This window comes from Solanum pennellii, chromosome 6 (genome assembly GCF_001406875.1).
Source record: "Solanum pennellii chromosome 6, SPENNV200".
Taxonomy (NCBI): Eukaryota; Viridiplantae; Streptophyta; class Magnoliopsida; order Solanales; family Solanaceae; genus Solanum; species Solanum pennellii.
In genome coordinates this window covers 53,310,797-53,325,323 of record NC_028642.1, presented here as the reverse complement: position 1 = coordinate 53,325,323, position 14,527 = coordinate 53,310,797, and the positions used below count along the sequence as shown (strand labels likewise).

General features: G+C 30.1%; 2 protein-coding genes across 2 annotated transcripts; both read right to left on the bottom strand.

Annotated features, from left to right (window-relative positions):
* Positions 1-495: 495 nt before the first annotated feature.
* LOC107023864 (phosphoethanolamine N-methyltransferase-like) lies at positions 496-4,633 on the bottom strand. The gene is made up of 12 exons (XM_015224681.2): positions 4,387-4,633; positions 3,938-4,059; positions 3,614-3,751; positions 3,310-3,447; positions 2,567-2,710; positions 2,289-2,399; positions 2,058-2,199; positions 1,577-1,857; positions 1,282-1,443; positions 1,146-1,199; positions 893-967; positions 496-808 (listed from the first exon to the last, which is right to left on the bottom strand). Exons 1-12 carry the CDS (start codon positions 4,403-4,405, stop codon positions 710-712), a joined length of 1,485 nt encoding a protein of 494 aa, XP_015080167.1. The 5' UTR covers positions 4,406-4,633; the 3' UTR covers positions 496-709.
* Positions 4,634-7,965: 3,332 nt separating this feature from the next.
* LOC107022709 (protein C2-DOMAIN ABA-RELATED 4-like) lies at positions 7,966-10,399 on the bottom strand. The gene is made up of 4 exons (XM_015223303.2): positions 10,220-10,399; positions 9,363-9,683; positions 8,521-8,616; positions 7,966-8,436 (listed from the first exon to the last, which is right to left on the bottom strand). Exons 2-4 carry the CDS (start codon positions 9,471-9,473, stop codon positions 8,146-8,148), a joined length of 498 nt encoding a protein of 165 aa, XP_015078789.1. The 5' UTR covers positions 9,474-9,683; positions 10,220-10,399; the 3' UTR covers positions 7,966-8,145.
* Positions 10,400-14,527: the final 4,128 nt, after the last annotated feature.

The window sequence follows — 14,527 nt, the reverse complement described above, 5'->3', positions numbered from 1 at the left end:
AGATTTTGGGGAAATAATAGATGTTGAATTTTAGAAGTTATTGAATTGTCTTTTATTAATGAGTTTAAGTCTTCCGCATTGCTTTATGTTGATATTAAATTGAAATGTTAAGGTTTAGATTGGTTGGTTCGCTCACATAGGAGGGTAAATGTGGGTGCCAGTCGCGGCTCGGTTTTGGGTCGTGACATTATTAACCTCTAATACTTCCATTTTTGCTGATATATATGTTAATATTTAGTATGTTTTTATTCTGAAAATATTTTTCACTAACAATACCACTTGTATCGATGATGTTAATCAAGAGGAAAGTGATACATTGTTTATCAAATAATTAAAAGTTCTTGGATTCGAGCTTTAGCATTTGTAAAAAGAATTTTACATTGTCAAATAACCTAGAAAATTAGATAGGCTACTTGTTATAACAAATTAAAACACACTAATAATATAAGAAAAATTTACACAATCAAATATATGAAATTTAAATTTCTAAAGGCATTTAAATCTTTATGACAAACTTTTATTAATAACATGATCTTAACCAACTCACAGATTACATTAAACTGACAGAGTAGGAATCATTAAAATAACAGCATAGCCAGTGTAATCTCATAAATGGGGTCTGCATAGGGTGGAGCCTCGAATCATCGCAACATCAAACTTAAATCATTTTTATTATCTTCAATGAAACAACAGTTCACAATAACACAAATCAATTTTTCTTGGCAAAGAACAAACCCCATCTCTGCTCACCAGATGAACTTCTAACTAGCTTGGCCTTCCAACCTCCAACTATATCATTGTAGTCTTGCTGTGTATACACAAAAATAGAAGCAAAATAATATAAAATCAATCATTAGACATTTCAATTATACTTATATGGCAATGCACTCACTTCAGAAAATTCTTGGATAAATGACTCTCTTTCATTCTCCACAATATCCAACTCTTTCTGGAGAACTTGCATGAACTGCAAGGCAAGTAATAGACATTTTAGGTTCATATCATCACTCTCTTCCAAGCGAAAGAATACGAGTTTTAAGTTGAAATGTGATGTAAAAAAGATAACTAAGCTGACTATATGCTGATAGTGTTTTATACTGTCAGTGTGTATAACTTAAATCCAAAACAAAGAAAGAAAAACATACCTGCTCAGTTCGATCCTCAGCAATAACTTCGTTGAAACCAGCATCTCTAAGCATCTATGATGTGAAATTATAAAGTGGCATTGTCATGCAAAGAAAGAGGATTGGGAGACATTCATTGTATGGGGTAAATGTTTACCTGTCCATATGCTTCAACATCATGTAAATCGTAACCTCTTTGTTTGATATACGCTGCAAAGTCTTCGGAAGCTGGTCCTGCCTTTTTGCAGTAATCGCTTATGAGGACTCTGCCTCCAGGCTTCAGCCACTTATAGAAAGATCTGAATAATGCAGGCTTGTCCTGCAAACACTCGATAATTATTCAACTGTTAGGACGAGGAAGAATTGTGACAATGTAATGTTGAAGGTCAAACATATGACTTTAGAGCAGGTGCAGCACAACCAAGAAAATGAAATGAGAGACTTCTAATTACCTGGATGTGCAGGATAGTGTCCCGGCTGTATATCACATCGAATGATTCTTCAGGATATGTTTTCACCGTGCAATCAGCAACCTCAAATTCAACCGCGCATTTGCGCCCAATAGCACGTTCAAAAGCCAATGTGATCATGTTAACTGAAAGATCAATGCCTACAACATGAACATCATACTTCTCAGCCATGTAAAAGTCACCTCCACCAATGCCACAGCCAACGTCAAGGACCTTTTCGCCAGGCTGAAGATCCATCATGGCAACGAATTCTTTGGTGGTGTCTGTTCAAGAACAAATACAGAAAAACCAAATATCAGTTTACTTCTGCACTAAATTATTGTTTTTGGAAAGAAGGAACAGAACTCGTAAACAGACATGTTTGAAGAACCATGTGTACAAGCCCTAACCACAGTGATAATCCAGAGAAACAAACTAAAGATCCTATAGTTTATTGCATAAAGTGATAATCCAAGACGCATACCAATTCCTCCTGTGCTGACAAAGCCTGCCCCGAACACACGTTCATATCTCAGTATACCATTAGACTTGTACTGAACAGTGTCCAAGAAATGCTGGAATCCCCTGTCATCCTCGGAACGAACCTTCTGCCATATCCAGCAAATCTGCAAGTTGCAAGCAGCAAGAACACATTAATTTTATCGTCATGTGAATAGTAACTTATAGAAGTGTAATGATGATGGCAAAGTCATACCTCATTTTGATTCTTTTTGTTTCTTACATAAGTTTCAATGCACTTATAACCGATAAGAGAAAGTTCATATGATATTCCAGCATCATCCTTTAAAGTACATTCTTGGAAAACCTGCATTAAGTTACGATCAGAAGAAGCAGATAATCAAACAACAGAATCAAGTAGTTTAAGCTGATCAAAAAAGAAAAGATCACACTACACATAGAATTAATGTAAAGCTCGAGTCACTCATGCGTTAATTTTTGAGTGTGAATGAAAAGAACACTTTTGAGAATGACCTTTGTATAAAATCGAGGCTCTCGATAGTGGGTTGGGTTGTTCTTTCCCTTGTGGTCTCCTGATTGATGGAAGCATGTCTCTCTAAAAAATATATAGCCACCAACTTTCAACCATTTGATCATTCTCTCCGCAAGGTCCTGAACCTGCAAAAAATGGAAAAAAAAAGTAGTTTGAGATGTTAAATAGTAATCTGTCAAATAAGAAATTCAAAACATATGTATGAAGAGCAAGGGAGATCCTAAGACATTCATTTTTCCATAATCATCATCCATAACAGATGTTTTCTATCTACATTTGGAAAGTAGTCTAATGACTATAGAACGTAGGCTTGTTCTGAAAAATTTTACTCAAATTCTCAAGTTTGCTAAAGGGATGGAACTCAAAAACTTTGGGATGGTGGTGAATTATTGCACGGTATAACCTATACACCATTATTTTGTTTTAAGCCTTCCTACCGCAAGCATGATCTGGCAAAGAGGCTGCATTTTGATGATCATATATGCATGTCACTGTTAGATGCTGCAGACACTACGTTGAAGTTCTCGGACATTATACTAAAAAGATATTGATGAATCATGTCAATTCAACTATCCTGTGTTATTGACATAGTTTAGCAGAAGTCCGCCTAGGCATCGTGTCATGCTTCCTGGATTTGAGCTTAGAAATAACTTCCTGGTTATAAAATTTTTGTATTATGTGCAACCTTATTGACATTTTCGTGTAGGAAGCAGGAAAATGTTACCTCTTTGTTGGAAAGATACATCAGTAGCCAGTTAGAAAATATCAGGTCCACTGATTCAGGTAAAACCGTCAAATCTGGTGAAGTAACATCAGCACACACAAACTTGACATTCTTGTGGTGCCCGTTGATGCTTTCATTCTGCAAAGAAGCAAACAAATCGATAAGCAAGTATATAAAAACCTATTCACTTGATTTGTCACCATATTTAACTAAAAATGAAGCAACAAGAAGTGAATCATAGATAGAACCAACTCATTCACCGGTTCATATAATCAAAGGTCCCAAAGTAAAAAAGCCACAAAACCTTCTTAATCACTTCTTCAATGAAGTCCACTGCTACAAGCTCCCCAGCCTTCTCGGCTAAGTCCCCTGTGAAACGGCCAATACCAGCACCCAATTCCAACACGGATTTCCCTTCATATGAAGGGAGCAGTGAAAGCACCTACGTACATGACAAATCTCAATATTTGAGTGTATTACCCAATACATTTTCTTAACACAAATCTTACCATAATAAAGCGGTGTAGATTAATAAGGTTTCACACTCAATTAAGTCTGAAACTATAATTTCAACAAGGAACAATTTATACAGAAAGAAGCACACACACACATATATATATATATATACCTCAGGCCTATCCTCTTTGTCAAGATCAGATGCTGCAGAATCACGCATCATTGCCTCCAAATTGAGTTCACTAGTTTGCTCCATCCAATAACTCTTTTGAATCTCACGCTCTTGTCCTACCTCTACACACAACACATTAAAATGTCCAATTCAAACAAAAAATTAAAACTGTATAGTGCACTCTATCATCTAAAAAAACATAGCAATTAAATAGATGACACATTAACTTTGCTACAATTACAGAGAAATATTTCTTTTGATGTGTGTTATCAACAGAGGCGGATCCAGCATTTAAGTGTTATGAATTTGATTTTAAAATTTCTCAGCATTGAACTTGTTTATGTTCCACGTCAAAATTATTAGTTCAGATGAACCCGATATGGATACTCTGGTGATCGAGACATTTACTTGGTTCTGATATCATGTTGAAGAGCGAGAACATTGATTACCTGGAGCAATGGCAGCCATGATAGAAGCTGAAGAAGTTAAGAACCTTCAACAGCAAGACGAGATCTAGAAAAGGACCTTGATTTACAATTACTAATTCTACCTCTCTGCTGCATCAACTAAACCAAAATATGCTAAGCAATTTGTGTTTGCTGTGGCTTTTGCCACTTTATAGACCACGACAAAAGCATTGATAAACACAAACACTGCTGATATTTTTTGCTCTTTCTAAATTAGTTACGTTCACATGATACTATTTGATTTGAAATTTTATTTTTTTATTAAAACAGACTTAAAAATAGAAAGAGTATCACAAACTATCTAAAATATTTCTCCTATCCCAAAATGGACTTATAATAGTGTTTTTTAAAAATTAATTTCTGAATATATAAATAAATTAGAGCAGTAAGTTGTAATTTTTAGCTATCATGATCATGAGCAAGCTTTTGCTTTTTGTTTATTATATTAGGGAAAAGTTTAGTGATGTTTATTTTGAATTAATTAATCTTTTTTTTTCTACAGATTGGTAGGCTAGTGGCTGAATATTTTAGTTTAAAAGCTTAATATTGGATCAAGAGAATATAGAATTATTATAATGTGTGGTCTTCTTTCTCAGGTACATATTCCAATGACAAAAGAGTCATATAGTTTTATCATTAATCTACATTTTTATCATTTCTTTTTTTTAAAAAAAATACGATTGAGATTTTTCAATTTGTTTGTCAAAAATAATTATATAAAATTGAGATTTTTCAATTTGTTGGTCTTCTTCACAAGTGTCTTGATGCTTCAATTTGTATTCTTAGTCTAGAAATATGTTATTTTAAAAAAAAATTATAATAATTAAAAGTGAACGAAAATAATAATAAAATATAATGAAATTACCGAAAATGAGAAAAATTGGAATGTCATTAATTTTGTTAGTAGAAGAATAACTTGAATTCACATAATATTTAAAAATGAACGAAAATCTAAATAGTAGCTTAAATAAACAAACGTGTGTAAATTAACAAGTATTCCAGAGTGCCATATACTCATACTATTTTTTTTTTTAATATATAAAAGAGAAACATTATTAACTTCTTTTTAGATCCAAACATAAGTAGAATAGCAAGTATTTAGACTATATTAGCCCAATATAGCTATCATTTTAAAAAAATTACAATTTGCGGATATGATTTTTGCAATTTTTCTATTTACCTAATTTACAGAATTCGATTGTTAATTGAATCAATTTAAAATTTTGTATATGTTTATCCTAACAGATAAGATTTATGAAAAATTTATAATAAACTACTCTATTTATATATCGTCAAGCGAAATATGTCACTGCAGCCTCCATATCAAATTGAAATATAAATATAAAGCATAATTATCAAAATATAGTTATAAAACCTTATTATGTCTATTATATTCGTTATTTTTAAAATTTTCTCAAATACATAATTAGTTATTCACTCACACCCTTGATCATTCATGTTTTTGAACATTAAAAAGATAAAAATTTCACAAACAACAAAACAAGATCCAAGAAAACTAGTATATTTTTCTTCCTCGTTTTTATTTATTACATTAACTACAAATAAATTTCTCCATTTATCTTTTGGGAATATTCTGCTTTTATATATTATATTATTATATCTGCTAAGCCCTTCCAATATGTGTAAGGCCGTGCAGAGCCATAAGAGACGTTTGGATGGATCCAAGAAACCAACCCTTTCGACATAAATTATTTTATTATATCATACACGATTTGGGAATCTCTTTAATTATTATATACATTATCTCTGCCCTTATAACTTTCCTGAAAACAATCTAAAATTTAAAAGTTCTTATGAAAATTTCTAGCTAGTACGAATAATTGATTTCATACACAAATAGTCACATATATTGAATACATTTTTTACTATAGATACTAGGGTTGTGCATTCGATTTTTCGATTTGGTTTTATACTATTTGGTTTGAATTTTCGATTTTTGATTTTGAAGAAGTGTAATCCGATTCAGATCAAAATAAATTCGGTTTGATTTGGTTTTTCTCTTTTTGATTTGGATTTTTTTGATTTGATTAATCGGTTATGTCAATAATTAGAAATATAACAAAATTATTTGCAATTTAAGACATTATATATATATANTATATCAATTATAGATATTCAAATATTAGAAAATAAACTAAATCATAATGAAAATAACTAAAAAGGGAAAAAAGTGGTTAACTCCAACTTAATATATATATATAATTCGGTTTTTCGGTTTTCATTTTTCTAAAATCGAAATCAAACCAAAAAATCAAACAAAGAAAATTATTAATCCAAAACCAAACCAAGAATCCAAAAAACCAATCCAAATTAAAATTTGGTTTGATTTGATTTGATTTTTCTATTTAATTCAAATAATGCACACCCCTAATAGATACATATATATTGTTTCTGAGTAAAAGTTATTGAATTTATAGATCCACCCTCATATTATAACTACTCTATATTCACTTAACGTGACATTCATCCACCATAAACTGTTCATTGTCTCACATTTTTTTTTAAAAAAAAAATATGCAGATGTGAAATTAGGTTTTAGTTCTAACTTACATGGGAGGAGGATTGTCCAAACAATGGAGGAGGATTGCCCAAACATGTTTCAATATCGGGTGAGACGGGTCTTGCTCTGATACCATTTGAAATTAGGTCTTAGGCTTAACTCACACTCCAAAAGTTAGCTCAAAAGGAGAAGAATTGTCCAAATCTTATATAAGTCCACCCATTTCATTAAGCGATTTGAGACTTTTTGTTATTCTTTATTTACATAGTGTTGTATATAAAAGTCATATTAAAGCAGCTTTTTGGCGGTGTTTGGTTATAAAAATATTGTGGCCTACATCTAAATGCATGGGTTCAATAATTGATACTTAGGTTTAATTTTTTTTTTTCCTCATATGACGAAATATGTTTTAGAGAACATAAAATAAGTATTCCCTTCGTCTGATATTATTTGTCATAGTTTCTATTTTCAGAGTCAAACTATAAAAACTTTGACTAACATTTTAAGATGCATTTTTTCATCATATTAATATCCAAAAAACTTGTAATTTATAGTACTTTTCATATAGTTTTAGAATATCTAATTTTTTTAAAAAAAATATCAAATTAATGTGATCTAATTTACTTTTGAAAATTAGTCAAATTGACTTTCGATAAGCGCAATATGACAAAGATTTCTGGACGAGGGAGTAACATTTATCAAAAGTTAGTTCCAAAGGAAATTGGCCTGGTTAAATGCTGTTATAGAAAAGTTTAACTATATTGGTTTAGTCCAATCAACAGAATTTAGCTATAAAAAAATGTTGTGCATTCATATCGAATACTCTAAAAATGCATTACTTTTAGAGAATCTCAATATTTTCAGAGAGTCTGAGCTACTAGGAGCCTTCCACGAACGCAGATTATTAGTGTTATAATGCCTCTAATCCTTTCACAATAACTTATCTGTTTGTAAATAACAATATATATGATGATGTTTTGTTTAAGAATGACACAGCATGCTAAATTTGTATAAGAAGTATATCATCTGTAGCTCCATACTCAGCAAACAAAATATATATAGAATGTTTGAAATCAGATTTTACTAAGCTGCAGAGTGCAGACCTTCTGTTGTACCAAGGCATATTTATCAATTCTGGCCTATATATGTGAAACTCGAATATCAAATTGATCCATTGAAGAGTTAAATTAGGTTAGAATAAACAACAGAAGAGATAAACTCTATAAACGTTTGCTTCCAGGAATATTGATCCACTGAAGTTGAAGTTCGACCTCTCCACACTCGACATTTCTCAATCTCAAGCACATATCTTGCACAACTTGGTTGTCTTGCCATGTCACTTTGCTCTCTTCAGACAGACAGTTTGTCCTGCACGGCGTTTCTCTTGTGATCACTGTGCCACTTGGGAGAGAATCTAACTTCATTTTCAAAGCATCTAAAAATGGTTTGATATCAAATTCTGCATCTCCCATTTTGTCATCCATGCTGAACATATCGTGATCGTATACAGTCTAAAAGCAAACATTAATGCATAATCAGGACAATACATTTGCACGCGTAGGTAAAGGATTGTCTCAGCAACTAATGAACTTTACCAGCTTAACAGGAAGATTTGCATCTGATACAGAAAGGGTAAGATGTTCATTCCATTCAGGATTAACATCCTTCTTTATAACTCGCGTCTTCAGTTTCTGCACAAGTGATCAATAAAGACTATACAGAACAGGGAAAAAAAATTTGCAATGTAATCCCAAAATTATCATATCCCAAGATACATTATCAACAGCATAAGAGTAAAAAATAATTGCTACTACATGTATGAATGATCTGATTCTGCCTCACTACATTGATAAAGCTTAGTATTTCAAAGACTAATTAGGTGTGTTCTATTTTTTCAATTTTTCCACGTTCGATTGTTCAAATATCTATAAAAATATGTTCTCCAGAAAAACAAGTTCCTCTACTAATGACAAACCACATAGATTGTGTCCGCCTTGCCCTCCAACAGTACACCTCATTAGGTAAGCTCTAATAGTTTTTGCTTACGTACTGAACACAACAAAATGAGTAGGAACGTGTTATGAATAACGATTTTCAAGAAAACATTTTCCTTCGTATCTAACACACCCTATTGGTGGATTGAAATATGTAAACACTACAGAATTCAACAATAAGAAACTAAGCCACCCCAACATCCCAAGAAATACAAAAAATTACACATTGAGATAACAGAAAATTGGACAAAAGGGGAAACAAAATTCAATCTTGGAAACAATCGAATGCAAGCAAACATAATAAGACATTCAATCCCAAACTAATTGGGAATGAGTCAGTAGCGGACTCAGAATTTTAATAAGAGATTTAAATTTTAAAGTAATAGATAAAAAAAATTAATTATATATAAATAATATAATTTTTCGTTCAAAAAACTCCGTACCTGGTTACCCATTTTGACAACAACATAGGGATCACTGCTGCGGACATCACGTACAGCGAGGTTTATACCTCTCTTAATTTTGATTCTTAAAAGACCAAAAAGATTGTCCATTAAGGATTTTCCTATATTCTTCCTTCCTCTGCTGCTTTAAACAAAATATAAACTCCCCTCTTTATATTTTTTTTTTCAAAAAAAAAAAAAACTTATTGATTACAGTAATATAGCAGTTACTTAATTAATAAGAAAAAGAAATCTTTTTTTTGATGTTTTTTTTTTCCTTTAACACCTTCCCCACCAAGTGAAAGTCTTCCTCTAGTCAATCTGAAAAAATGGGAAAACAAGTATATATATTAGAAAGAAAAAAAAATAGTCACAATTTAGGTATTTTAGGAGTATGAATCGAAGGATTTTATATATATCAGTTGAGTCTCCGTTAGAATTTAAAATTTATGATTCGAAATTTAGATTCTTTTATATTTTTGGATTTTGAATTTAACAACTTATACATTCAATGAATTTCTTAACGCAAATACAAAATAAGGGGGATTTAAAATATATATTGCATAAATTTAAAAAATTGTAAAAGAATTCCATGTGTGACATTTTAAAATTCTTTTGAATCTGATTTATTAGAATTTTTGATTTCGCCAATGTTTATCAGGAATGACAAATCATGTAAAAGAAAGAAGCCAATCCAATTTGTTATTGAAATTGACTTAGATCCAGTTCCAATCGTAAGAAAAAGTTTTGACAAAATGTAGAGAAAAATAAAGAAATTTAATTTCAATTATTTGAAGAACATGGAATAAAGAAATTATATTTTCATTTATAAATTAAAGTTGATAATTGATACTTACATTTGAATGATCTTCTTAATAAAGGAGCTTAGCCCTGCCTAATTAGGAGAGGATATTGTTAAGGTAATGCCTATTTTGTGTATTTCTTGGGGGATATGGAGTTTTACATGCAAATGAGGGGGAAAAAATGATGAAATTTAAGGCAAGGCAAGGCAACAAGTTCGAAAATATGTTGTTAATAGGAATTGTGGTTCTTAATTATATATTTATAAGTGTTTAATTCTTGTCCATTAGACAAATGATTTTAGCAATATTTATAACACTTATCTATCGTGAGTTTTTTTCTATTTATAGTTATTATTATTATTCCTAAAAGAATGGATGATATTATTGAATTAAAAAACATCTAGAAGGGGAAAAAATTGAGTTAAACCTCATTGAACAAGATCATCTTGTATGAGGTGAAATTTGTGCTTCATAAATAGACGAACCAGATTATGATACGTGACTGAATTGAAATCGAAGAAAGGTTAATTCTTCTTACCTCAACTTGAAGAAAAAAAATTGAGATCGCTCCCCTACATGACTTGATCCTAAGGCAGATTAGCAGTCGAATCTAACATCAATCAATCTTGAGCATAATAACATAATTCAACCACATGCTTTATTAATAGTCTTTTCAAAACTAACATGTACTCCTTTTTTTTTAACATTATGGCATAGGTCTGGTTTTTTGGCCTATAAAAGAGCTCTCTCATACATGACACTCTCACTCAAATATTACAAACTCCATTTTAGGGTTCTAATGAGAGGGGCATTCAACATTTTCCTTTTTTAAAAAAATGTCTTTGAGCAATTCACGTTCTTTTGTGTGTGTATTTATGCATGTTATTGATTTATATGGCTAAATAAATGGACAAGTCTTTAATATTACTAATAAATTTTATTTAAATATTTAAATTGTGACATATTTAATCGATCACATGATAAAGTGTTTCTATTATCCTATAGGCAAGAACTTATGATTCATATAGGGATAGGCATTAGGTTTTAATGGCTTATGCATTGATATTAATTACTTTTACTATTCTATATTAACTTAATTTTTGGATGCTTCACGCAAAAGTAGATTAATATATAAATTGAAATTACTTTTTCATTTTTATCCTTATTTAACTATTGTCAAATTTATGATTAAAATAACTAAATATTAATTAATCACTAATTTCAATACTAGCTAATGAAGGGTAAAATTGAATGAACACTCTAAAAATAGTCTTGAAAACTGAACAATTAAATTAATTTGAAAATTGAAAAATACCTCAAAATTAAATTAATATGAAATGGAGGGAGTACCATTAAGTACTTAATGAACTTGTTTGCTTAATATGGAATTTAAGAAGACACACACGTAAATACTTTTTAACGCATTTAGTAAAAAAAGTCTATAATAACATTCGACTATGTATTCAGATAGTCAATTGACACAAGCTACAATCGTCTAAATAAAATGACTAACATATTATACTATAGAAGTACGATCAATTGCTTGAAATTAACATTTTTACCAAATTGACTAATCAAGATACATGAAACGCAAGTAATATTAGTAACGGTCGTGGGAAAATGAATTTAATAATATCTGTTATATATCCTTAATCAAGACGGCTCGATGAAATTACGTTGATCTAATATGAATAGATTTTACGAATATTTAATAAAAATAAGTATTTTTTTGTGCATATATCACATATACATCTCTTAGGTCAGATCTACATAGGTACTAGAGCTGTCAATATGTGCTACCCATTGGGCCGGCCTGGCCTAACCTAGGATTTAGTAGGGCTGGGCTAAGATTTTTGGAGCCCATTTAAGAAAAGGATTTTTTAGCCCGGCCTGAATAAGTCTGTTGATTTGAGAGACTTGAGAAATATCGGTAGGGCCGGCCCGTGGGTCAGTAAAATTTAATTAAAAAATATAAGATAATATTAAAATTTAAAATTGATGAGAGTCCAAACTCAAAACAATTAAGTTAATATTTCTATTTAGATGTTTATACTTAAAAAAAACTTAATAGTTTTTTGTTATTTTTTAAAATGGTAACTTAACTTAATAAATATTTTATAAAGACAATTTTATTTGTGAATTTGATTAACAAGTAGTAACATCAACATCATGTAATATTGTATTGTCGATATTTATGATAATATATTTAAATTATAATTTATAATTTAAATTAATAATTAAATATATATATATAATTTTTTAAAAAGTGGGCTGGGCTGGCCCGGCAAGCCTGTGGCTCACGTATTTGTGTGTTGGGCCATCATTTTCCGGCCCACACCAAAAATGGGTTAGCCCGTCCTGACCCGCAAAATGTCAATGCTTGTATGAGTTAGCCCGGATAGGGTGGGCTAGCCCATATTAACAGCTCTAATAGGTACATCCAAAACAAGCATATCTTAATCCAACCTTTTAACAAACCACAAAAGAACAAAGAAAGAGGTAAAATTTTAAAATGTTATATATATAAAGGTTATCATATAAAGAGGGATGTTATTTTCTTTACATGTGATATTGGCACGGCTCAATCAAATAACAGACTCTACAATCTTACGTGGAGATTGTTATCTAATTGAACCACACCAACATCCCAAGTTGATCAATCAAAACGTAAATTACCTCAAAATATTTAACTTTGACAAGTTGATCTGATTTTAAACACAACGATTTGGTCAAAACTCAAAACTACTTGATGAAGCATATAATACTATACTTTGAACAAAAAATAGTACAATGATATATAGGAGAAAATTCCTAGAATAAGTCCAAAAAGGAATATGTATAGTTTTATTTGTCAATCTTAGTGGTATCCTGGATTACAATCCAGCTCGACATTGATTGTAGCATTAACAAAACGTACCAAAATTATGATGGATTTTATATATATATATATATATATTATATATATATATATATACATATATAAGCAAATAACCCATGCTTCGTGCAATAGTGAACTACAAAATAATCTACTTCTAAACATTAATATACGTATTTTCAAGTTGGTTGGTACAACCCTATAACAAATAGTCATAAATATTTTACTCAAAAATAAAATGAGTCATAAATATTTTATTCAAAAATAAAATGAAATATTTTTTAATATTAAAATTAAAAAGATTTGATTCTAAGTTTTGATATATATATAATAATAAAGACAAAAAACCAATAATCCCTCTACATTCCTATTTTAATTGTCGATTTAGTTTTTTTCATCAAGAAAAATAAAGTACAATTTAATAAGTTACTCCTATTTGTAGATGGCTTTTGAGACTCAAGCCGTATTAAAAAGTATTTTTAAAATATTCAATATGGAGAAAGAAATAATTGTTGACTTTAATATAGAATTTTCAAGATATAAGTTTTTGTGAGATACTAATTACTAAATTACTAAAGGGATACCTAAAATGAAAGAGCGTACAAATAATATTCTTAGTATGAGAGAAGAGGGAGATACCATTTATGGCAGAAACGCATTTTTGGGAGTGATCAAAGGGAAATAAACCTAACATAAATTCCACTAATATATCGACAAAATAATATTTACGTTATTTTAATTTCTGTATATATATATATTACAAAATAAAGTCTTGCCGTCCAAGTCAAACCATTTTATTGATGGCAGTTATCATGGAAATATCACCAACCAAATCAAAAATTAGAATATAAAATGCCAATAAGAATTTCCATGCGCTTTCCGGAGTGATTTTCTAAGATATATTACATGACTCGAATGACTTTATTTATTTTTTATTTGGTATTCGATATTCGTATTAAAATTTGATTAAATTTAAACTCATGTTAGAATGTCTTATATCGGGTGTAATGTGTTTCTCTGTACTCAGAGGATTCGACACAGCGAGACTTCTGATTAAAGATAAAGGAGTATTTGTTACTCTACGACAATCCTTGTTGATGAATGAGTTTATTAAACAAAGAGAAAGGATAAAAAAAATATCTTTAAACTATGTGAAATGAAAAATATTCTTAATCGACAATTTGGTGCATAAATACTTTTGCCGTTAATAGTTTTGTCTAAAAATTCTCTTATGTTACTCGGTGTGTCAAATCATGTTTATATATATATATATAAAATACATTCTTTTCTAATGAAGATTTAAATTTTTTTTAAGTAAAAAGTATTTATCCTATTTCAATTCGAAAAGTATTAAAGAATAAAATATTTTCTATTGATATCACGTTGTTATTGTATTAACAAAATTATTGTTATCAAAATGAAAATTAATAACGTGATTACTCGAACGCATTCCCATAAAAATATTCCTTTTAATTTAGAGAATTGTT

Bases quoted from the DNA above. Each gene is read 5' to 3' on its own strand.
- LOC107022709 (XM_015223303.2), bottom strand. From the start codon at position 9,473: ATGGACAATCTTTTTGGTCTTTTAAGAATCAAAATTAAGAGAGGTATA. The intron at 8,617-9,362 runs GTACGGAGTTTT...TCACTTGTGCAG, and splicing joins TTGTCAAAATGGGTAACCAG to AAACTGAAGACGCGAGTTAT. The intron at 8,437-8,520 runs GTAAAGTTCATT...GTTTGCTTTTAG, and splicing joins CAAATCTTCCTGTTAAGCTG to ACTGTATACGATCACGATAT.
- LOC107023864 (XM_015224681.2), bottom strand. The intron at 1,858-2,057 runs GTATGCGTCTTG...GTTCTTGAACAG, and splicing joins TGTCAGCACAGGAGGAATTG to ACACCACCAAAGAATTCGTT. The intron at 968-1,145 runs GTATGTTTTTCT...CTTGCCTTGCAG, and splicing joins CTGAGGATCGAACTGAGCAG to TTCATGCAAGTTCTCCAGAA.